The 24,543-nt window shown below is 42.0% G+C and overlaps 1 protein-coding gene across 3 annotated transcripts in view; it reads right to left on the bottom strand.

The window, feature by feature from the left end:
• Nucleotides 1–23,883, bottom strand: part of MCUB (mitochondrial calcium uniporter dominant negative subunit beta) — a 46,159-nt gene extending 22,276 nt beyond the window's left edge. Inside the window, exons 1-2 of one of the 3 annotated variants that reach the window (XM_050973634.1) lie at nt 23,610–23,880; nt 14,979–15,080 (exon numbers count right to left, since the gene is read on the bottom strand). Coding sequence is in view for 1 of the 3 variants with exons in the window: in XM_030239606.2 (XP_030095466.1) it covers nt 23,610–23,708 (99 nt within the window). In the remaining 2 variants the exon portion in view is untranslated. Of the gene's footprint in view, nt 1–9,798; nt 9,870–14,978; nt 15,081–23,609 lie in introns of those variants that run through there. The other 2 variants (XM_030239606.2, XM_050973633.1) reach the window with 2 other exon arrangements.
• Nucleotides 23,884–24,543: the final 660 nt, after the last annotated feature.

The following is a 24,543-nucleotide window of genomic DNA, read 5'->3' as shown; positions in this document are numbered from 1 at the left end:
TTTTTTACTCTGGTAACAATTCTTGTAGTTTCTTTAAAGAAAACTCAAAACTTTCCAGTTTTCCAGCATTCAGAATTCCAGACTCACTAATGCTACATTGGGAGACTAATACTCCTAACTCACAGTACCCTCCCCATACTCAAAAAATCCCCCCAAAATCTTTTGAGTACAACCTTACAATGGAGTTCAAATACAGCCATCACTATCCTCATGCCCTTCCTAATGGCCACGTTACGGGACATACCTATCATTTACATTCTCTGTTTCCAGATGGTGGAACTTATTTTTAACATCCTGAAATTTTCTTTTACTTTGTTTTTTAAACTTTATTGAAACAACACTACTGGGTTTGGTAGCTTACTGGAAAACCTTGGACATGTTATTGCACCTCAAATATGGAAATAATGACACTTAACCTAACTTCTGCTCACCTTTACATATTATATGGGATGCAAAGGAATCAATTTCAGCAAGGACACAGAGCTTCCTACCATTGACCTCTCCATCAATCCACAAAGGAATGGGTAAAACATATTGTTTGGGTAACCTGTATATCCTACCAGGAATTGTTATTTTGCTCTAGACACTGAGGTTACTAAACCATAAACACTGGCCAGGTTAAGAGCTCTTACACAGCCACACCAAACACGTGGCATCACTGCATCCAGTTTATTTTGTGCCATCCTGTTTACAAATTCAAGACATACATTTTTAGGAGGTCTTAGTAATTGGTATGCTGGGAGCCCAGTTAGGCCTTACTTGCTCCCACCTCCAGTTTGTCAAACTTTAGAATCTGAAATGGATTACTGCACCTTTTACAGCGTCAGAGATACTCCTTCACAAAAAGGAGGAAGACAGCTTTCAAGTCAATTTTACAAGGACAATTGGCTTCAAGGATATAAATTAAAGATGAAATGCAACTGACACAACAGCAAAAGGTTTCACACCATGCAAACATAATGACTGCTCAAGAATCCCTTACAATCAGAAAGAAAACAAACACTTCTTTCTTACAGTCTGGCTAACCTGCCATCTCATACCTCTGTTAAATTACGTGTGATTACCCATTTCCTTACAAAATTGGGCAGCAGTCAGAGCTCAGCTTTTGTCAAACTGAATAACTGAATTTCTTTCTTTCTGTTTTGAAATACCAAGCTGCCAGCCACAGGCAATTTCCAAACTAATCAGTATAATGTCTTTTGTGCCACAATTAAAAAAAAAAAATCACCTCACTTTTGTTTCATAATTAATGTCCTACAAGTAAAAGCAGTGCAATCACCTGTACATGAAAAGAATCAGAAGAAAACCATTTACTCTCTTCAAAGAGCTTAACAACTCAATTAGTTTTCCAAGGCAAGGCAGGCAAAGTCTAAAGCTCAATGATATCTCTAGAAGATTAAAGCAAAAAATCAAAGAATACATATTCTTTCTTATTCTTTATAATTATTATCCAGAGCTTCATGTTAACTGCTGAAGGTAAATGACAGGCCACATTGCAGAGACTCATACTCCTGTTCTGCCTAGAGCCAAGATAAGCCAATCCAAACCCTGAGCTATGGGAAAATGATATCAGAGGCACTTCAACAGCTATTTCATACCTATATATATAGAGAGAGATCTACATCTAACTCTATATAAATAAACATATATATATATATATAGCCTTCCTGTCCTTAGCTTAAATTAGAAAAGCCTGAAAACCAGGTGGATTTTGGTCAGTGAACACCCCAGTTCACTTCAGAATTCTCTTCTGGTACGGAAAAAAAAAAAAATTATTTTGGCTTGATTCAACTTGATCTATTTCTGTTTTGCTGCTAAACCATGCTTGTTATTTTCAGAACATTAACATTTGCATTGCATCCTCCCTATCTGGAATCTGTAACTCCTGGAAATGTGGCATCCATTTTTCCAAAAGTAGCACAGCATTATTCTTGCCAGCCAGGAATACATACATAGACGTTGTGACTACATTCATGGATCTCCCAATGGGCTTTAGTACCCTAAAGATTACTTTTTTCTTTAAAGGAAGTCTCTTACACACTTTATCAGGGTGCTGAACAACTGCATATTGGGAGACATTCACCACATACCCCATCACTCATCCAAATCCACCTGACCATGGTCATCAAAATACTAAACTGACAAAGGAAGAGAAGAATCTCAACCTTTGGAGCTCCTGAACCTGCAAACAAATTTCCACTCAGTCTTGAGAGATGGCAGGCACACAGACAGTCCTTGCATTACCAACTGGGGACCTACTGATGCTTCCCACCCTCAGCTCAGCATGGCATATGCTGTGGGCATGGGTGACTAGGGGAATGCCTGCAGAGAAACAGCCTTGTTAGGTCTGTGAGCCATCTAACTTGGATGGCTTGTCCTGTGCAACCTATAATCACTCCATTACATGCTACCTGAATAGAAACATCAAGAAAAGCTGTTAAGGGATCTTTTAGCTCTGCATCAGTTTTATACATACCTTAAATGTACACAGGACAGAGTTCCCACAAGGAAGGACTCACATTTTTCTGGTGTTCCAGAGCAATTCAGCCCAAAACAAAGCAATACTTCAGTGAGAGCATGGTTGATAGAGAAGGGAAGGGAGTTGCTGTAGCTATAAAATGGCTCAAGCCTTCACAACATGTTACAGGTCTAAAGGTACAAAATCGAGGTACATTGTTCCAGCAATGGTGTTTGGATTTTCTGTACTGCTTGAGTCTATCACAGGGAGTTCAGCAGGACAAATGTGACCAGCATCACAACACCAACCTACAGCACCACAGCGTGCTGCTTTTTTCTCTGCAGCCCCTTCTGAACCTTGCCTCCCCACCAGTGTCACCATTCCTGCAGTGACATTTCCCTCTCACTCTCAATTTGCATTTTAATAACCCAGAGATCCCACCTATATTTTGCAATCACCTAAATTTTATCGGTATTCTGTACCGCCTGAATTTAACAGTGCCTGGGATGTCAGCAACAATAAACTGCAAATTATGGGGTTGGTTTCTTTGTTTCTGGACTTAACATTTGACTCTTAAGAGCAATCCAAGGTGGGCAGACCCTCCATAATAAGGGTAAGCAACCTTTCTGCTGGAGCCCTACAGGCCAGGATGGACAGATGCCTGGGGCAGGAAAAGAAAGGCTTCAAGGAAGCTGTTGGGAGCACTTCTGTCAATCTTCAGTAGTCCTGCAACTCTCAGTTCACCTGGTGGTGCTCACAAACATAGTTCCATCTCTCCACACTCTCTCATAATACTTTTATCCCAGATGAGACCATTTACATGTTCCTATTTCCTAGGACATTTTCCATGTTCCTATTATCAGGACCATGAAAGCCAAGAAGTACAAGTGCACCATTTCCCTTCACTTTCTTCATCTGAAAAGTAGATCTGTGTTTAAGAAATCAGATAGGAAACAGCTGACCTCAACTGCTGAGTGTCCAATTGTTAGTACTTACTCAATTTTATTATTAACATGACAATCTCTTTTGAAAACTTTAAAAAATGATATTCAACCACTTGTCTTCAGACTGTGGGGTCAGGAAGTTAAGCTGTAGCAATTCACCATGTATTTTTTATAACACATGTTATAAGTAATTAGTCTACTTACTTTTTCTTTCTCCAAAGAAAAGCACCATGAAAGGCAATAGCCAGAGGACAGATTTGGACATATCAAAATTCTTAAAAAAACCACAAACGCATTTTGCATATTATGCATTTCTCAGAAATGATACAAAATGCAAATGGTACTGAAATTTCTTAAGTGAAACGCTTCAGCCCAGAAGCTGCCTGCCACTTCTCTGATAGCTACTTCTTTGTCATATACAGGCAAGTTGTTTTGACAGTTTCACTTCTGTGTTGACTATAAATCTGTGAATATTTCATGGATGACTGAACTGGAACAACTATCAACAATATCCATCAGCTTGGAGCACGAAGATTTAGTCATGGTCCAATAGCTAACTGCAAACCTGTGTGAGTCAAAGTGTTGAAACCTGTATTTACTTTACACTGTGCAGTTTATTTGGATTTTATAAAGTAACTGTAAACTGCCTGACTAAATTAACAATGTACTTCATGAGCTGCATTTAAACAAAAAGGAAACAGCTCAATGTAGAAAAGAGGAAGGAAGAGCTTTCTGAAAATTAAACTAGGACAAGAGCAAAAATTCTTACAGGGCTGCAGCTTTCCTAGGTCTCCACAGAGTGCTGCTTTCTTACACCAAACCATAGTCCATGCTGCTGTTTAGTTCCTGTCATGGAAAAAGCCACGCTCCTGCCTCAGTACAGCCGATGTCTGAGGAGCAGCTGCCCTAGTAGCTCCTGCACTTTCAGCCTGTGACAGAGAGCAGCTGATTGACCCCTGCCAAGGAATGATAAAGGAGTGCCCTAAGACAACCCTCTGCAGCTCCTCACCCCATGTTCTCTGAAAGATGCCTCTGCTTGAACAGCCTGACCCTACGTGGTAATCACAGCTGGCATCTGAAATATGAGATGGGAATGAGCACCTGGCATCTTGGTCCTTTACATGGCTTTATTTGCAACTGCTGGGGGTTCAGGCACAGACAGCAAAGAGCACCTCTGTACAGAGCATAACAGCTGCCAGTATCTGCAGCTCAACAACAGAGCAATGAGCCTGCCAAAAGGTGGTTTAGAGAAAACTGCTTTGCAGAACAGGGGAAGGTTGGAGGCAGGAAATATATTCTTTAGAGAACTTCCAGTTAATTTGATTGTAAGTCTCTTCTTCACAGTATAATTGACTGTCTCTGAATCTCAGACAACTGCTGCAGGCAGAGAAGAACAATTAACTTTATCAACTTTGAAAAACCAACACAAAGTTTAAATAATTTAAGCTACTTAAAGGGAACATAGAAAACTTATGGTAGAGGAAAAAACAAATCCGGTTTCTCTGAGTGTCATCTCTGCATCACATGTGAAAGAGGGCTGTGTGCTTCCCTGTCCTAAGACTCAGCAGAAAAAAAGAACCCTACCAAGATAAACATTACATTTTAAACAATCCACATATAACTTTGGAATTTTAAATCTTTGATTCTAAATCTATTTCTTTTTTAAGTGCATATTTTTGTTGACTTTTTTTTTATCAAGGGCCCCTGGGTTTTTTTGGAGTGTTGTCAAAATATTTGCTGCCTGTATTTTGAGGGCACAGCAGATCGGTTGAGAAGAAACAAGAACCACACGAAAACCAAGAACTACTCTTAAACCCTCCGAATGGCCCTCATGGTCCAACAAGAGTCCAGCTAGCTCAACAACCTGCCAAAATCCCTTAGGGGTACCCAAGGATAAATGAGAACAAGGAAAGGATGTTTCCACTCCCTTTCACAGCCCATTTTACAGGTTTCCATTGAGAAAGAGCAAAATACAAATAGCTTTAAAGTGGCTATCACAAAATGCAGCAGCTTGCCATCCCTGCCACACTCTGATTCTGCTTTGTCTCACAACCATCACTGCAAAGATTACATGCATTGAAGACATTCAGCAACTTGCATTTAGGAGATCTAATTTCATAGGCTTCAGCTATTTTGTCAAACATAGGAAACAGCTGCAACAAACAGAAACAACAAATGCAGCACAGAGGGGCTGCACACACTGCAGCTAGCTCTGCTCCACTCTCTGGCCTGCTTCAGGCAGACTCCCGTCATTCCTGCATGCTTAGGGGACCATAAACAGCAGAAAATGCTACTGGCACATCCTCAAAGAAGAACACCAAGGAAGAGCAGAAAAAGTCTGTGGAAGAGTCCCCGGGCAAGGAGGAAAAGCTGTTATCACCTGCAGCTTGCTGTCTCCTGCAACCACCACCTTAGCATTAGGATTGCCTGGCAGTTTTGTCAGAATCCTAAGGAAATGCTATAGACCAACATCCTCAGCTGACCCAAAAAGCTTCTGAAGAAGATGCAGCAGCAGCTGGACTGCTGAGGCTTTTGTTCATCTCAGCGAGACACCCGCACTGTGTGGGAGAAGGAGGGATCAGCACTACCAGCGAGGTCCCTGCTTTGCTCACTGGTGCACAAGTTACAAATGAGAGAACTTGAGAATGTTACCTATGTTACTTTTAAGTAACTTAGATTATTCAAACAGTGATGGTTTTTCAAAGCACATAAAGAAGTAATTGTTCTTCCCTGCCTGAAGCACTTGTCTGAGGATCACAGACAGAGGTGCTCAACTATACTGTGAGGAAGAGACTTCTAATCAAATTAGCTGGAAGGGTTTAAAAGATAATCACTCATGAATGAAGTGATGAATTAGTGAAATCGTGTCTGTACAAAGAGGATTGAGCTCATTTGACATATTTGTTTGTTTTCATTCACAATAAGCTCATTAAATAAAGTTTAGTTCATAGAGTATATTGTCCTGTAAATGTGAGAGATTGAAGAGGATTGTTACACTCCTTCCCCCAGCTTGGTGTTCAAGGATGAGAAGAGAGTGAGGAGTTTGTCAGGTTTATGTATCAGCAATTGTCCACAGGACCTAAGACAGCACAGTTAACTCCAGATGAACACTAGCTTCAAATAACGCTGACAGCTCACGTGACTAATGTCATGGGATGAAGCCAGGCTGAACAGATACCTCTAGTCACCCCAAAAAGACAAGATATTCATTGCTATATATTTACTAGATGTCCATCTAGGAAGTCACACACAGGATATCTGAAGTTTGCATTTCAAACATAGCCCCAACTACATGCAGAGTTCTTTATTTTTTGTGTATGTGCTTATACCTCTCATGCTTGTTAGATTTATGAACCCCAACAGCCACTGCTTAGGCAAATTATACATATTTAATTATTACATTTTTCCTCATAAATTATTCTCTACAGCTTCTACCCATTTACTGCTTCAGAGTTATCTTCGATGACCACTGTCCTTATAACATGAACACTAATATAAAATTTCAACTCCTGTAGTACCAGCGCTCTTCTTCTCCTGTCCCGTGAAACAACTCCTCCAACACATGCAACACAACTACACTGACATTTCTACCACCCAAGCATATTCAGAGATTCCTCATTTAAAACCTTTATTCAGGAGTGCCAAAATTCAGCGGGCTTCCTCACAAGGAGATGGGGAAGAGCACGACAAAGGTTTTACATTCCCCTTTTTCTTTTGACCAGCAATTTTTTGTCTGGCACTGAGATAATGCCAAGTGAAATGGAGTATCAAGTGACTTCAAGTTTAATTTATTACAACAAAAATTACAAAATAAGCCCTATGTTAATCTCAATAAAGCTTCTCACAATTCAAGTGCCTTTCAGATTCAACATCTATGCCATTTGATTCCACTGGGACACAAAAGGAATTTACAGTTATTAATCTCTTTTATCAAATGGCTCTGTTTTCAGCACCAGTGAAACAGCACAGCCTGGAAAAAAACCAAAACCATCAGCCACTTCAGAAATTCATCTTGTGTTCTGCCTATGCAAAACATAAGGTACACATAAGCACAGTCTCTCTATTCAGCAGCAGCAGCTGCAGGGCGATGTTGGCAGCTTTGTTAAGACACAGCAGGCATTGTTTCGCTGCTGCTGCTCTTCCCCTTCATGTAACAAATTCTGGACCTCTGTAGGCACATTAACAATTGCAGTCCAGAGAGAGAAGCCAGAGTGACTATAAGGGGGGCTGGGAAGGAGGACAACATCAAACGAGGCCATCAAACTCATGACCATACCTGCAAAAGTCATGTATGACACAGAGAAAGGCCTTGAGTGATTAGCACAAATTGAAAACTTGGCCCTATACCAGCCACTGTGAAGAAAATACCAGCTGTGCTACACCAACTCTATATCTCAAGCAGAAACTTGTTTTCTGGAGATTCTCAATAAATACTCAATGTATTCTAGTTTCTTTCTTAAAAGAACTGGACATTAACTGGCCTTGCTAAAGAAGCAGGAGCCTTTGCAGCCGCTTCCCTGGAAACCTATAATCCATGCATGGTTTATTACCTCATTATACCGATAGCTGGAGAAAAATGAGACTCTAAGAGCTATCTGCTGCTGGTAAATATTTAACTACCAGAGCCATGCCAACAGACTTCTCAGCTTGATTCTCCTTAAATTTACTTCAGAATCATGGTTTCCTCATCCCTTACGGCCTGAAGCAGAGAGTCTATCATATTTAGCACCTTTCTCCTCAAGGATGTGAACAGATCCTACTAATATATTATGACACCATTTACTTTAAAATGAACTTCAGTCATCTTATCTCTTCAGATAAAGAATTATCTGAATGTTTGCTCTACACTTGTTGCTTTATGAGCTTCAGCTTCATAGATCAGAAAAACTTTTCCCAACTATTAAGAGAGGGAGAGAACTGTGCTTAGCCTCAGAAATTGTTTGAAGGAGACAGGGGTGGCATTTCACAGCTATGGATGAAGTGTTAGCCAGCTGGCCACAGACCAGGGTGATGAAGGGCAGATGTGGAAAAAGTCATCAGGCAATTGCAGGGCTCAGTAGCTAGAGGAAAGAAAAGCATCAAGCGAGCTGCATAGAGCAGCCCCAACCTTTGCACCGTTCTGAGGATGCAAGACAAGTTCTGGCCACTCTCTGTTCCAGCTGTCTGTTCCAGGCCCACCGATTCTCCACACAGCAAGAACTGCAGAACAAGGCACCTCCTTCTCTAAGGAGTTTGAATGAGAGAGTGGCTGTCATTCCAACTATCACCTCTCCCTCTTCTCTTCCTCTTTTTTATCTCTTCAGCCTGTTAAAATTACACTTAGCATATCCAGATGTCCTTAGGAAAAAGTCAGTTGAATCCTCTAAAGCTCCAGTTCTCAGGTCAGCATTCCAAACTGACAGGAGATCACTGGAGCAGCTCACAGAAAAAAACAGGCACTAAAAAACCCAAAAGCTGGAGTCACAGGGTCCTATCTAATATGTAAATCTATTCGCTAAGAAAATTGACTACATTCATAAGGATTAGAATGCTACGAAGGCACCAGATCCAAAGGGCCAATATGAAATACACTTCTGGACACATCTGCGGGTCTAAGCAACGTTGCAATTTCTTTTTATGCTTTTTATGTGCCACTGCAAAGACAGGACAAAGAAGCTTTCTTTCATAGCTCTTATTTTCAGCAAAAACCTCTAGTTAGACCATCAGAGAAAAGTTGATAATTTTAGGTTTTTTAATGAGGATTTCAAATATCATTTATTTCTGTAATTCCAGCTCAACTGTCACCAGCACCATTATAAAAGTAATGCCAGGACTGCACTCCCAAATATACCTTCAGATCCATGGCAAGCAGCAGGTCTCATTATTACACCAGCTGTTTTATTTCTGTATTCCACTAAAAACATGAGACTTACACAGCAGGCATTTTATGAGCATGAGTTAAATTTGCTTTAGCATTGGTAACAACAAAACAGATGTTTATGCTGCCTTTGGCAGTGGGCAAGGAAAAATAGCTTCCAGTTTGACCTCAGTCCCTTCTACAAAGTAGACACCAGCATCCCATGGTGCTGGTGCAAACAGAAGTGCTGTGGCTATTGCTGCAGGCCATGCTGGCAGGCTGGTACAGGGCCAGCATCCCAGTGCATCCAGAGTCCCCCATCAGCCCCCAGCTCCTGACTCGCACACAGCTCTGCACTGAACAGAAACTGAGAGCCACTGGGGAACACAGAAGCAAGATATTGTCAATTAACTGGCTGGCAGCATCCTTCTTCTTTGAGACAGCACCTCTGGCTTCCACTAAGTACCCATCAGAATTCTTAACCTCTGAATTAAAAAAGAAAAAGACAATTTGACAAGCTAAAAGAAAACCTGACATGCTATTCTTGACAAGCTGCTCACCTGGATTCACAGCATTGCTGATAGGTGTCGTAGGTGTCCAGCTGGCTCAAAACCACACTTAGCTCTTGCCTCTGTAATTAAGAATTTAAAGATGCAGTTCTGTATTTTTAAAATGCTTTCACATTAGCTCTGCTAAGGCACTGTAAGCATTAAAAAGCACTTACTGATACAGCTATCATCAGGAAACATCTTTACAAAGACAAAGGGTATATTTCTGTGTGAGTGCCTTGGCTATTACTGCTGGCTCAGAAGTATCTAATTAAAAAAAATCCACTAAATTTTTCTTCCCTGTTAATTAAAGTCATTAGCTGCAATACAGAAAATGATCAATGAATAGAAATGGAATAGGTTTCCCAGAGAAGTTGTGGATGCCCCATCCCTGGAAGTGTTCAAGGCCAGGTTGGATGGGGCTCTGAGCCCCTCCGTGGTCCAGTGGAAGATGTCCCTGCCCAGAGAAGGGGGGTTGGAACTAGATGATCCTTGAGGTCCCTTCCAACCCAAACCATTATATGAATCTATGAATCTATGATATACTATTCTAAGTATTTTAAGCCTAGAACTTTCAAAGTAAACAAATAAATATCTCCTGCTTGTTAAAGTGGCCACGAAAAAAGATTTATAGTATAGTTCTGGCAGCAAAGCCTCTCAGTATAGCAATAGCTCATATGTACAAAACAGGTAAATAATTACACTGACTGTTTTTCCTTCAAACTAAGATTAACACCAGTTCCTTGGCTTTTTCTAAATCTAGGACTTTGGGTGTTTGTTACATGTTTCAAAAAGCATAAATTTCACATTTTTTTATTTATAATGAATCGTGCTAGTACAATTTATTGATCTCTGTTATGTAGGAGAGGCTGAACACTGAAATTGAAAGTATTTTTAATTTTTGAATGAGACCAAAAATTACTTTGACAGAAAATACCTGAAAAAATACCAAAGCAAAAATCAAACCTCCTTTGTTGTAAAATCCATTTGATGCTGAAACCCATTCCCTTCTGAAACAACACCATTCACATTCTGTCAAGTCAATCCTTAACTTAGGTCACTACTGCTGACCAAGTTAAAAAAAATCAAATTATAAAAGTCCAATCCCAAAGAGTAAAATATATCCATTGGCAATTCACTGACACACACACTCCGAATCTATTTATGTCAGCCCTTCTGTCATTGCTTGTTTACAGGATAAGACTCTCAGTTTTTATAAAAGAATGTATTATCCTCTTGATTGTGAAAGAGCTTGAAAAAACCCCCACTATTCAAATCGATCTCAAAGGATCAAATCTCAGTGGAACGCAAGTACAAAGAACCACAGTATTTTATTTAGCAGATAAGTGCCTAAAGTTTCTGAGAAGTTATTAAAGAAAAATACACACACAAAATATTCAAGGAGCTGCGTGCCATCAAGTGACTGAAACGGACACAGATGACATCCACCAGCAGAAATACAGGGAGGAAAAAGGTTTCTGTACCTTGTAACCTGCTTTGGTTAGGAAACTTTTTTTGTCTCTGTTACCTTGCAAATTTGACAGTTGGACAAAAAGCTGCATCCTGAGGCAAGAGCCTCAAACAAGCACTGGCTCACTGCTCTCTTCCCCAGCCAGTGATTAGGTGCATGCTACATGCCCCCATACAACAAAGAAGGGTTTCTGGTCCAGGTGCACCATCACACTGAGAGGCTGTACGCTGCTTCCAGGTTCACAGCTAGCCTCTCCATATGGACAGCTTTTTCTGGATATTGCAACCCACTCAGAACAAGACACAGTGAAAAGCATAATCATGCCCACAGAGCCCAATCTGCATATCCAAGACCATCTGCAATATGAAAGCAGATACCCAGGACTATTCCACCTCACCATCCTTCTTAGCGAAATGGAGAAAATGGCATTTGCCAGGCTCTCAGACTGGCTTGTTGCTTTGCTGTCAGGAAGAAAGACAGTGGGAGCTGATCTGAGTTCCCCACAGTCACACAGTAAAAGGATTCTTGTAAATCTTTCTCACATTATAAAACTTCTTGAGAAGAATGCAGTCTGCAGAAGCTACAGCAACATATTGAATCCTAAAGGCCTTTACTTTTTCCCAGAGTGAAAAATAATGTCTAGATGGCTTATTAAAAGTCTACAAAATTAGAAAAAATATCTAATCAACAAAAAGTAAGGAATAGAGACTGATAACCATCTTTGCAACATGTCATCCTGGAAGAAAGTACAAGGGAAAATACAGTCATAGTCTCTTTGATACCACAGGATTTCACTGGGATGCGATTTCTCAGTGTTCCAGTTCCAAGAGCAAGGATCTGATATGGATAAACAAACATCATTAAAAAACCTCTTTCCTCACTTGATCAGTATCTGTAGGTTGTTTCCCTCTTATGTTTATTATCTTTTACTCTCTGAATGAGTGAAACTCAGTTTAAACCCTACTGCCATATTTACCTGTTGCTGCTGCAGGCTCTGGGGCAACATGCAAACACCACTGAAATTTAAACAAAGGTATTAAGTAACACTATCAAAAATAACTTAAACAAGAAGGGATAGTCTGAATAGTTAGTTCTGCACTCCTCAGGGTTTATAAATACCACAGAGTGCATGTTACAGTAGACAGAGCATGCTACAACCAACCAGCAAATATGGAGGTGAACTGCTCAGTAAATAAGAGTCCATTAATTCTGTACTTTTACCACTGCCTTGGAATAAGAGTTGTTCCACATTTCTCTCTCTCTGAATATGAGCTGTTGGGCTTTAAACATATTTCCCTGAAGTCAGACACACTGGATTTTTCTGCTTCCATCAGTGGAAGGCAGCCAGGGAGAGGAGCATCAAAGCAGGGAACAAAACCAAAGTTCCTCCAACTGCAGTCTTCCCCTGAAGTGGATCCCTTGAGAACACCAAAAACCACATCATGACGCCAACACAGGCTGAGAAAGCAGCACTGCAGGGGTGTGACCCTCACCCCTCAGCAAGGCTTTGAGCTGCTCTGGAATGAAAGCAGTGAGGTGCCTGGAGCAGGAGCTGGAGGCACACTGAGTGAGGGCTAACTGCAGTGGGCTGGGCTGCTTCTGTGGTCAGCAATGCTAAGCGTGATACACTGGCATAGGGATTTTTTTAATTTTCAATGACACACACTTTAACTTCAAGAACAGCAAGGGGGGCCCTATGACACCAGCAGCCAACTGATTTAAATAGAATACGAGACCTGCCATCCCAGTTTTGAGTCTGGCTGCAGATAAAATAAAAAAACAGCAGATAAGGTGGATCCCCTGGCAGCTCCAGGCCTAGGAATAGCTGCTGGCTGACTCTCAGAACTTTGCATTGCTTGTGCATATGGAGTATTTAAAATTTGTGCCATGGAAATTTTTTTTTCCCCCTCTGGCACACTTGCAGGTAAGATTAACTTGTACCACAGCTGCATGCACTGACCTATGAACCAGCACATTGCTTCTGGTTCATTACAGTGGGTCTTGCTGGTCTGACTGCTGCCACAGGGTGCTGTGTAATTTTTTTAAGAGTTCAAGTCCTTGAGCTGTGAAATTACACACCCAAAATCTAGAATCAGAGGCACCACAAAGGTCAAAAGCAGTATCTAAGGGTTTGAATTCTAAATGTTGTATGTCATTCAAAGTTTTTAGCAGTATATCAATACTCTACATGGGCTTTTTTTTAACCTGTTAATAGCTGTTGATAGCTTCTACCTTATTATGTACCTTTATACAGTTACTTCTTTTATTAGTTATGAGTATTCCTAAGTTCCACAACATCTATTTTACCATATGTCAAGAAAAGAATTAACTACTGATACTTAATGATTTGTGAGACAAGTGAGACAAGCGAGACTAATACAAGTGAACAAGATGAGCTGTAACTGTTAGCAGTAGAGTGCCCAGTTATAAGGTCTTACTTCCCAACAACCCAAAGCTGTATTTGTATTAGAATGCCAGTGAAATCACAGTTTTCATCTGCTGGCTCAGAGGAATCCCCCAAAACAGTTGAGAAAAGTTAACATGACTATTCCAGAAGGAGAAGTAACCAGGAACTCATGAGGAAAACAAGCTACAGATTGTGCAGCATTATGAAATGCTGAAGAATGTCACCACTGTGGGGGTTTGCACAGATTAAAGTTGTAGGGGTCTGATCTATAGCAAAATACATGCACTTAACACTTCCACTGCCATGAAGAACAGCTTGGGGTCAGTACTCCAAGGACCATGCATGGTTTAATAGTTATAACTCAGTTTTAGAGCCTGGGTTATTTGACATCTCTTTAAATTACTACAGATCAGTTGTATTTCCAGTGGGCTTAAAGCCACAGGGTACTGCAAGACCAAGCCTTCAAACTGCAATATTCTAAGTATGCCTGATTTTATTTTACCAGAAAGGCTACAAACACTGAGCACACACCTTTGGTTTCTGACTGAAGCCCACAGATGTCAGTATGAATTATATTTTCATATCCTTTAGCCTATCAAACTCTACGGCATCAGATAAATAATGTTTCTGAAAATCACTATAATAAAAAATACTGAAGAATGATCTCACACCCAGCAGATTAAAATGGAAAAAAATGGCAGACAATTCAGTACAGAAAATTAAATTTGGACTAGCCCCAGCTCTGCAAAAAAATAACACTGTTACCTGCCTCACAAAAACACCCTTTTGACTGAAACCCACTGCAGCTACCTGAGAAAGCACATCAGTCAGAACTGACTGCAAAAGATACTGCTGTGGTACCAATGCCTGGGAACATATTCTGGCAGGAATCTTGTCTCAAAATTTCAATTATAATTTTCTTTGTTTAAGTGAATTTCAACTCATCCTACAGCAGCTCATTTCCCAAGTCAACCAAGGGCAAAATCCCCAGGAACCTCCCCATTTTCAACCTCACTGCCTCTTCCTGGGGTGCCTTTAGCAAGGCTTAGGTCTCGCAGTATTACAGTAAGCACATCATGGCGTTGAAACACTTTTCAAAACCAACCTTTGGCAAACGGCCAAAAGGTGTGCCACAAATATATGTAACCTGATGCCTTAATAGCTCAGGACCCATCTAAAAGCAGTTTTTAGGAATCCAGGATATTGCCACCAGCACCTAAGATTAAAAGAGAATGTGTGAACTAAAAGCAAAGCCCCATCTAACATGATTCAACCCTGCACTGTATTTGGTTACTGAGCACAAAAGCTACTCACAAAAGAGCTCCAAGGACTTGATTCAGTTTTCCTGTTTCAACACAGCTGAGGCCATCCAGCAGACAAATGAAAATGGGAAGGCAGGAAAGACATACCCTCTGGCTGCAGGAAAAAAAGTGATTGTTCAAGATCACTATTTGCTGTGTCTGCATTCCCTCCCTTCCCAAATTTAAGTAGACTTCCTGCCTTTAGTTAAAAATACTAGCATGTGTATTGCTCTGGAAAAGTATTTACAGAGCTGTGGGAAGTCCTGATCTCAGCATAAACTTTAAAAACTGATTCTGTCTTCTAAGAAACTGGCAGCTTCCTGGTAGTTTTATCTGGAATTTTCAAATTCTGAAAAGCTGGAGTGAGAGGAGGAGAGGGGCCAGTAAACTGAAATGTATCCACTGAGAAGCAAAGATAAGGTCCATCTTGCCATTTAACAAATATCTCTTCTACCTAAAACACATCAGCTATGCAGATCAGATACACAGCTCTTACAATACAGCTGTGAAAAGCAGCTGCCTTTAATTCCAACTGTTTTATCTATGTTAAAAGTGTCAAGTATTTACCTGAGCCACTGATGAAGATCCTTGACTTCCAACATTTAGCTGACTCAGTATCACCAGCCCTGAGTCCAGCATTCAGGTCAGCAAGACCACTAACTTCAACTTCTCACACAGCATTTCTTTATAACAGATATATAGCTTCAATTTGGCTTATATTTTTTTATTGTAAAGTATTCTTTAAGCTTATTTCCTTGTCAAGGGAAGGGCAGAGACAGTATCTGTAGGAAACGAAGCTGAGCTAGTTTGTGGTTAAGCACTGGGTTTGCCATCTTCTCAAAACACTTTTAGACAGTTCAGCCCATCTTTATTGCAATTAACCTGTTAAAACCACATACCTCAGGCTAGCCAAAACCTGTGCCCCACTCCCAGATGAATCGCCACCTCAGTTCCCAGCCTCTAGCTAGCTCAGCCTGGAGATTATCCCACTGCTACAGCCGCCTTCCCTGCATCCCTGACAGTGCATCCTCCACAGAAGCCACAGCTACAAACCCACCCCTGTGCTAGGTTTGCAGGAACACTGATCCATGGCCATGTCTCCCTTGAGGGACTCCAGCTTGCAGGGGCTGGCTGAGGAGCAGCTGAGGACACAAAGGCCCCTAGAAGTGTGAATGCTGCTGTGCCTTGGGGGCCTGGCACCTTTATGCTTCTATTTAGAGCAAACACATAAAGGTGTTTTACAAAAGCCTTCCTACCACAGATAGCACACTGGAAAGTGCTCACAGCTGTGCTGTCACAGGCAGAGAGCAGCTGGTTCAAACAGCAAGTACAGAGTAAAAATAACAAACAGTTTGCAGGAGAAGTGCAGGGAGGGTCAGGTCGGGCCCTAGAAAAAAGAAACCTCGAACAAACCCATAGGAATGCTGTTCTGTGAACAGTATGGCATAGGCACTTCGACTACAACCAGTGACTACACCACACAAATAACACTCATCTTGGAGCAGAAGACTAGAACAGGTTGCCCACAGAGGCTGTGGAGTCTCCCCCACTGGAGACATTCAAGAACCATCTGGATGCAATTCTGTGCCATGTGCTCAAGGATGTCCCTTCTTGAGCAAGGAGGCTGGACCAGATGACTCCCTGTGGTACCTTCCAACCTTGAACATTCTGGGATTCTGTGATCTTTCCCTCACCACAGCACTCTGGCCAAAGTGAGATCCTCATGATAAATGGAGTTTGATTTGCCAGGAAGAAAAGCAATGTAATTTTTCCTCCACTCTGACAAACATGATATACATTTAAGGATGCTTCTGTGATCTCTAAATCAATTTGTAGTGTCTTTAGTTTTAGGTAACAATGGGGAGATGCAGGGAAGCCAAAATTGCTGCCTACTTTGCAGATAAACAAAATACTTCTTAAAAGAAGATAGTTTATTTCTCGCCATCTGACAGGAATGTGAGGACTGAAGTAAATTTGATCAAAAATTACAAGATAGTAAATGTGAAAACAACTACCTCAAAACTGTTTTCAAAGTTGTTCAAAATCTGAAGGAAAAAAGTAAATTATATCTTGCTGTGTATAATGTACTCAATTTTTCTGTCTCTTTGAAGCACTGCCTGTGCTCATGATGATAAATTCAACTTTTCTAAAGGTATAAATGTCACATTTATACAGTAAACATCTTTCTTCCATTTCCATTTGAAGAAGTACTGAGTATTTCCTGATCGCTAAGGGGAGGTTGTGCTTGCCAGTCCTCATCACACAGGCACACAGCCTTTTGTTTATCCATGCCCTGACTGCTGACAGCTGACAGTGCCTGCTTACACCCAGCCTCACTTGAACAAAGGAGAATTAGTTCATGGACAAAAGCGACCATCCATAGTAGGCAGGCAGCCAAACAATATTCATTTTAACTTCTCCTCTTCAGCTGCCGCACCACAGAGTGATTCTTACTTGAGGGATTTATTTCCTAGTAATGGACCTGATCTTCAGAGAATAGATCCATGCTTTCCCAACACCTGGATGGCAGGAAATTCTAGGGAGCCAGGACTCAGGCATGAGCTGAGAATAGAGCAATTCACAACAAATAACTTGCAGGCCTGAAAACTGTCCTCCTCCCAGCCTCCCTAGTTCAAGTTCACAGGGCAAACAGTTAACTTCAATCCTTTGCTGGGCTGCTCAGATCTGCTCTGAGATACAGAAATAACTGAGTAGTCATATGAATGGCAGAAGTGACCTTATAAAAAGCCACCTCTTTCCTAAGCAAACCTAATGACCAGGTTATTACTCAGTATCTTGACAGCAAGACAAAGAACAAGACACAAACACAGAGAACCTGCCTCTCCCTTTCATCTTTCTGGAAAAGAGCAAAAGAGAGAAGAATCCAACCCAGAGCAAGAGCTGCTGATACATAGCCTTAACAGACACTTAGTTAACCTCATATTATAAAAAGGTACAGAAGTGACCATAAAACATCTCAGAAGAGTCTACTGCCTTCTCAGATGTAGGGACTTCCCCCACCATGAGCCACCCAAAGAGAAATTCACCTTTGATGCTGTTTCCTAAGAACGTCTTCAGGGTGAAGATGATCCTAAAGAAAGCAAGCCAAACTCAAGCACAGCTACTCCACTCATTTTCCTTCAGATCATTCTGCCTCAGTAGGAAGGGGGAACTGAAAATTTTGCTGTTTAACTAGATATTGACAACAGGTGTGCTGTTTGCTTCCTCTCTGATGCCAGAAGTGTCATAGTGTATCCGGAGGGGAAAGCCTCAGTACAAAAAAAGCAAAAACCAAAATACAAACATCTCAATTTCCCTTTCCCTCTTCTCCTATTCCTTCAGAAATTAAGATATTATAAGCTCTAGGACAATGTCTACATTTTTGCCCTATAAACTTTCAAACACCAAAATGTAAAAAGAAAAGAAAAATCAGAAGAGACTCGTATTCTTAAAACAAGGTTTGTCAACAGCCTTAAGTGCTCAGCACTTCAGTGATTTGTGGTAAATCTTCAGAGCATCTCAGACACTTGCAAACCAATTTTCTCAGACATTCTCTAGAGTTTTAGGTTTTTTTTTTTTTTTTTTTTTTTTTTTTTGGGTTTTTTTTTTTTTTTGCAGGTATAAAGATTGTGAGTGAAGTCTTTTAGCACACTTGCTAAGAGTGCTGAAAGGAACAGTGCCAGACTTACCTTCATCTCATGAGCAACAAAAATTTATAATTACATAATTGTTTGTATGATCACCGCATCCACCACAAATGAAATCACAGCATCATTTTCTGTCATCTTCTTTATTAATCATGGAGCACCCAATACAGGTATCACCTTATGACTATTTCCACCCTCATTCTAAATAAAATATTTTTTTAAAAAGTCACTATCAACAGGAAGTTATATAAATTTTCATTTTCCTTTACAATAAATCTGTTGAATATATTTGGAGTAATGTGCTTCCCAAACTTTGGGAAGCACAGTCTGTACTCTACAATCCTACATCACATATGAGAAAGCTCCTCAAGAAATCTGTTTAAAAATTACACAGATTTTGCTACGGACAATAATGTTAGACCAGCATTTCAGTTATCTTTACATTTCCTGCAGCACCACACAGCCTTGACCTAGCACACAAAAGCTCTGACTTCCTTAGGCTTGTGATGCTGAAGAGAATGACCACATTCTTTCCAGCCTTGCCAGGGCTGGTTTTCATTTCCTTTCCTTAGGAATTGCCATATTCCCACAACCACCAAAGACACACATCTGCTGACACTCAGAGTAGGCAAAAAAAGCAACACTATGCAAGAAAAGCTGATTTGATCTACACATTTCAATTAGCTGCTTTTATGTCAATTGCCCCACTGGAAAACAACACCATGAATTTAAAGTCTCACTGTTGATGTGTGTTTCAAACCATGAGTGAGGCTGGTTTTAGAAATTTCCCAAACCTCTAAGAGAATGAGTGTCTTGCAGGTAATTGTATGTGCACAAGAGTACCTCACAGCCCACTATGTAACTACAGCATCTGTACTGGACAGGGAAGACACAGCAAAACAGTTCATGGGAGTACCTGCAGAAGTACAAAGAGAGATTAATTTCTGTGCTATATATCACATCTCTCCCCAGAAGTGTATTTATCAGGGAAAACAGAGCCATCTCCCAGCTGCCAGACGAGAAGAGACAACAGCAAATGACTAGCAGCCATTCCCAATGCCACCCTGTTATTCTGGCACAGATACAGCAGCAAAGTCAAAAAAATGAACTTGCTGAGACAGGAAAATTTTTTGCAGCAGAAGCACCAGAGATCTTCTAAATAGGTTTTTCTAAGACATTCAGAAATTAGTATTTGAAAGAGTGAACAGTACTTCCATAAACAAACAGTTCAGCAATTTGTATGTTTTTGTTGACATATGCCAGTATGAGCAGGAGGCTTTTAGAAAAGAAGATTTGGATCAACAAGCTAACTTTTGTTGCACCAGGCTTTCAAAATGGAGGAAAGACAAGGGAAAACACGCCCAGTGGCCATAAATTACTCCCAGTTCTTGGCTCCAATTAGATATCAATTTCCAAAGGACTTAAGTGGGCTGAAAATAAAAAGTAGAGACTCAAACCACAGTTATGTGAAATATTTGGCTGCATAAGAAATTCAATGACAATCTGCTTCTCTGTAGTTGCCTGAGATGTCCTGGGGTTGCTGTTTGTCAGAATATCTTAGAAATCCCAGCAGTAGGTCATATGCAAAAGAGAAAGAGGCAAAATTAAAAACCTCCATGGAAATATCCTGAGGCTATTAAGGACCCATTCAGATCCTTGCTTATAAGACTGTATAAAACTCACGGACAAACTGGATAGGTGTAATGCTAGGAGAATTACGGTGATTTGTGAGTAAGAATTACTATAAAAACTAACAGGAAGGACAGGAAAAAATTCAAGCTAGTCTGAGGAACTGGGTAGTCAAAAAACATATCAGCTGAAAGCACTGAATAAAATATTTTTGACAGATATGGATGACATTGGGAACTGACCAAAAAAAAAGCCCCAAAACAAAACCCTCACTACTCTGCTTTCTGCAGATAAACCCAATGACTCTCCTACTGGTTGCAGCTTGCAGCTAGGAAGAAAATTCCCCTCAGCAACAAGCATATGCAATATCCCAATCAAGGAAGAAAATAAATCCATAATGTTTTTCACGAAACCTTTGCAATTTGCTCTTGCCAGCTTACACACGATCTTTCCTGTTGCCAATATATTCTAGAGGCACAGTTTTAAGAGAATTTTGTTCACAGAAATGGAATGTATTCTGAATTAATGACGCTAAATAAAGGTACATTTTGAAAACAATTCAAGTTTTGCCATTTTACTTCCCTCACTAATACTTGCTCAAGGCAAGCCCTGCCTTTTGCAGAGGAAATGTCACGATTCCAGCACCTTCACACAGGACAGAAACAATTTTAGCAAGCCACAGGGCCAAGTGACCTCAAAGAAACCTGTTTTTAAGCTAAGAAAAACCCTGTAACCCAGACTTCTTCATTTCCCATGGTTGCCACCCATCCTGAGTGATGCAGGCATGATGGTAGAGATCTCCATAGCACAGACTAAACTAGAAATTTCGCTCACGTGAATGGCCATAAAAAGAAACACAATTTTAGACCAGTAGGATTCAGCACTATAGAGAAACTAACTAGGACCATCTGAAAAAATAAAAATTAAATCCAGTCCCTTCAGTGTTTCCTGGCTTAGAAGGTTTATGAATTTAAAAAAAAACCAAACAACAAAAGCTGCAGTAATTTAAAGCCTTGATTCTGTGTTAACAAGTGCATTCTCCACTGAGATATGGTGAGGGGAGATGTTCCTCGTGGAGAGCAGTGCAAGCAGGGCATTTCTTTCAGCATGAGCTGCAGGAGTTAAAACATGCAAGTCAAGAGGAAGCAAAAGAGTTGGCAACCTTTAGGTTTAACCACATGCAAAATAACTGCAGAATTACAAATCTGGGACTCTAGCAAAATGAACTGCAGCCTTTGGGGAATGAAATAATGTGTAATAAGAATGCCTGTCCAAAGAATACAATATAATATGCTTCAATTATTTTGAAAAAATGCCTATGCTGCTAAGCCCTTTTCTCTTTTGCACATAGCCTGCTGTCCAGATTTCTCACACATTCTTGTCAAAGCACCAATCCCCCCAGGCAGCTAGAGTCTGTCTAACAACTAACCACTTTAAATACATAAAGACCCACCTAACAAAAACCTCAATTTTACAAAATGCAGAATTTGTATAAGCATCCCTCTGAAAGGCAAAGCAGCTAACAGCTTTAGGAAGAGCTGTAGTTCTCGTTTAAAAGTGGAGCTGAGAAACTAATGATTCAGGATACAGCTCCTTAGGACAGCAATCCCTGCTGTAATCCTGCAAACCTGAAAAAAATTACACTGAATTAGCAATAACGGCTCTTTTATCCCCACAGGTGTGTATTTATTAGTCAAAAACACAGCACACAAACATACTGTGCATTCACACACCTGCCTATTCACACCTGAGTAACATGCAGTATGTGATGACCAAGTGCATCCAACATGTAGGATGTGATGACATCCTACAACCTGGGGTAGTCACTGAAGTACCACCTCCAGCTTTATGAGTGGAAACTCCAGTCAAGGCCCCAAAAGGCACAAGGGCAGACTGATTCCCATCACCAAACTCATCATGAAACAAGCTGCAGAGACCATAAAAAGTATTGTATATTAATTTATTCCAAAAATTTCTACTTATTTAATAAACCAAATCTTGTATTAAACACTTCTCCCAATTAGATTTTCCCTCACCATTACAACATCCCTCTGCTTCACCTATGTGATGCAAGAATTTAATTCCCAATTCATGTCACTGTCGTTCCATCCCACAAAGTAACAGACACGATCATTTTTTTGCTCTTTCTTATTATGACAGTGGTGCCAAAGTAAGAGCTTTTCCTCCTCCACCTCCTCCTTCTCCTCTCATTTTTGGTGTCTCTTCTTAAAGCTTTATCAGCTTTCAGTCTCGATTTAGAGCCTTAGAAAAGCACGAAGCTTGTCTGCAAAGCAGTACCCTGGAGAAGTTAGAGGTGGCAAACAGAATAGGCAGTGTCAGTGTGAGCTGAAAGACAGTGTAAACGCTCTCAGTGTAAAAGGTGTTTTCAGCACGCCCCACTAAAACCTCAGAAGATTAAGGAGGCTAGGTCAATATTTATCTTAAATTCCCTACTTAGATGTCCTCATATACATGAAGCATGAGAAAGCAAAGAAGGGGCTATTCACATTAAGGGATGTGGGGCAAATTAATGCAATGGAATTTTGTAATAGGCTTTTCGAATGATTTGAGGAAAAGAAAAATATTGGGAAAAAGTAGATAGTTCATTTCGTACAACTCCACTCCACCCACTGCCGCAGGCTTCGAGACACGGGTTGTGGAAGCTGCTCAGGAAGAAGCGCCAGATCGCCCTGGACTTCCTTCTGTCACCACACACACCCCAGCAACTTCCTTGCCATGGGAGGGCCCCGGACACAGGGACGGGGTTCTGTCGTGTTCCATCACAGCAGTTATTTCCAAGCATACACATGGCATATCTCTATTGTTAAGAACTTTTAAAAAAGGACTGAACTGCCTCCTCTCCCAGCAATTAGGAGTCGCTCTTAATATCCCACTGTCCTACGCGCCAGCAGATCTTTAAATCCATCGTGCGTTGGTTTGCCTGTATTGCTCCTAATCACAGAACCTCTGGGACTTCTGCAAGCCCGGAGAAGCTCAAAGGCAGGTGGACTTCAGCATTTCACGTACAGGGCAGCAGCACCGCGACAGCCCGCAAGCGAAACTTTTTGCGCACTGGCGTTTCACTCCTCGCTGTTTACGGAGCAGCCCGTGAGTCACCGGGGCACAGCCCCCGGCTCCAGCCGCCCGTGAGTCACCGCGCCCCGCCGGGCACGGCCCGGGGCGAGCCAGGGGAGCGGCGAAACCCGGCAGCCCGTGGGGCCCCAGCCCGGCCGGGTGAACACCTGCCCCAAGCTCCGTCCCCCTTGCACCCCGGGGCACAGGCGGGCGAGGCGCCAGCAGCCCTGAGGGGCAATTCCGCCTCTTCCCGCCGCTGTCCCGCGGGGATCCTCGTCCGCTCCCCGTCTTACCTGAGGCGCCGAGGGCGGCGTGCAGCCATCCCGCCTGCCCAGCAGCACCGGGAGCTGCCGCCTGCCGCTGCGCAGCGCCCGGCCCAGCCCCGCCAGCATGGTCCTGCACCTCCGCCTCCTCCTACCCCGGCGGGCTGCGGCCCCTGCGGCCTGAGCCTCGGGCCGGGCAGCGCCGCTGCCGCTCTGGGCGTGGGCGAGCCCGAGCGCTCGGAGGGCGGCTCCGCCGGCGGCCGGGGCGGTGTGTGCGCCTTCCCTCGGCCCCTTCCCGCTCGCCGCCGGAGGGGCCGGGCTGGGCTGGGCTGGGCTGTGCCGCGCCGCTCCCTCCGTCCCGCGGCTCGGGCGGTCCCCGGCGGCAGCGATGCGCTGCTGCCCGGCAGGGAGCTGCTCTCGCCCCGCCGTGCCCAACGCACCGCCCTTTGCTCACAGGTGCTGGCACCCCTCCTCCGCGTCGTTCTTCTTATAACTGAAACGGGTTTTCTATTCAAAAATTTTAAAATAGGCATTAATGCCTGTTTTACCAGAACATATGGCTTTTCTGTCGTTGAGTATTGCCTTTTTTTTTTTTTTTGAGGAACGGGACTATCGCTGCTCCTGGATTTCGGTGAAATACACACATTCAGGTACCACCGAAATGAACAGCAAAGCAACGGAACACGCTCTTGTAGTTAGTCAGTTTATGTGAGAGTTTTGTTTACAGCAGTAGAGCAATTAGCAAGGCTCAGCGTGTTCCTGTTCAGTCATTTGTTGGGTATCGCCTCGATGCCCACAAACGCAGGTTTTCAAGTTCAGTACAAACCGCTGAAGCACATCAGACCCTCGGCACAGCGTCAGGGAAACGTACCGGGAAGCTCTGATGTATTCCTCTGCTTTCTCCACCCTTGATGGTGTTCCTCCAAAGCAATACTGCACAAAACAAAACCTCCCCCGAGGATGT

The sequence above is a fragment of the Serinus canaria genome, chromosome 4 (assembly GCF_022539315.1).
Source record: "Serinus canaria isolate serCan28SL12 chromosome 4, serCan2020, whole genome shotgun sequence".
In the NCBI taxonomy this organism is placed as follows: domain Eukaryota; kingdom Metazoa; phylum Chordata; class Aves; order Passeriformes; family Fringillidae; genus Serinus; species Serinus canaria.
Note: the sequence above shows the minus strand (reverse complement) of the source record. Positions and strands in the feature narration are given on the sequence as shown.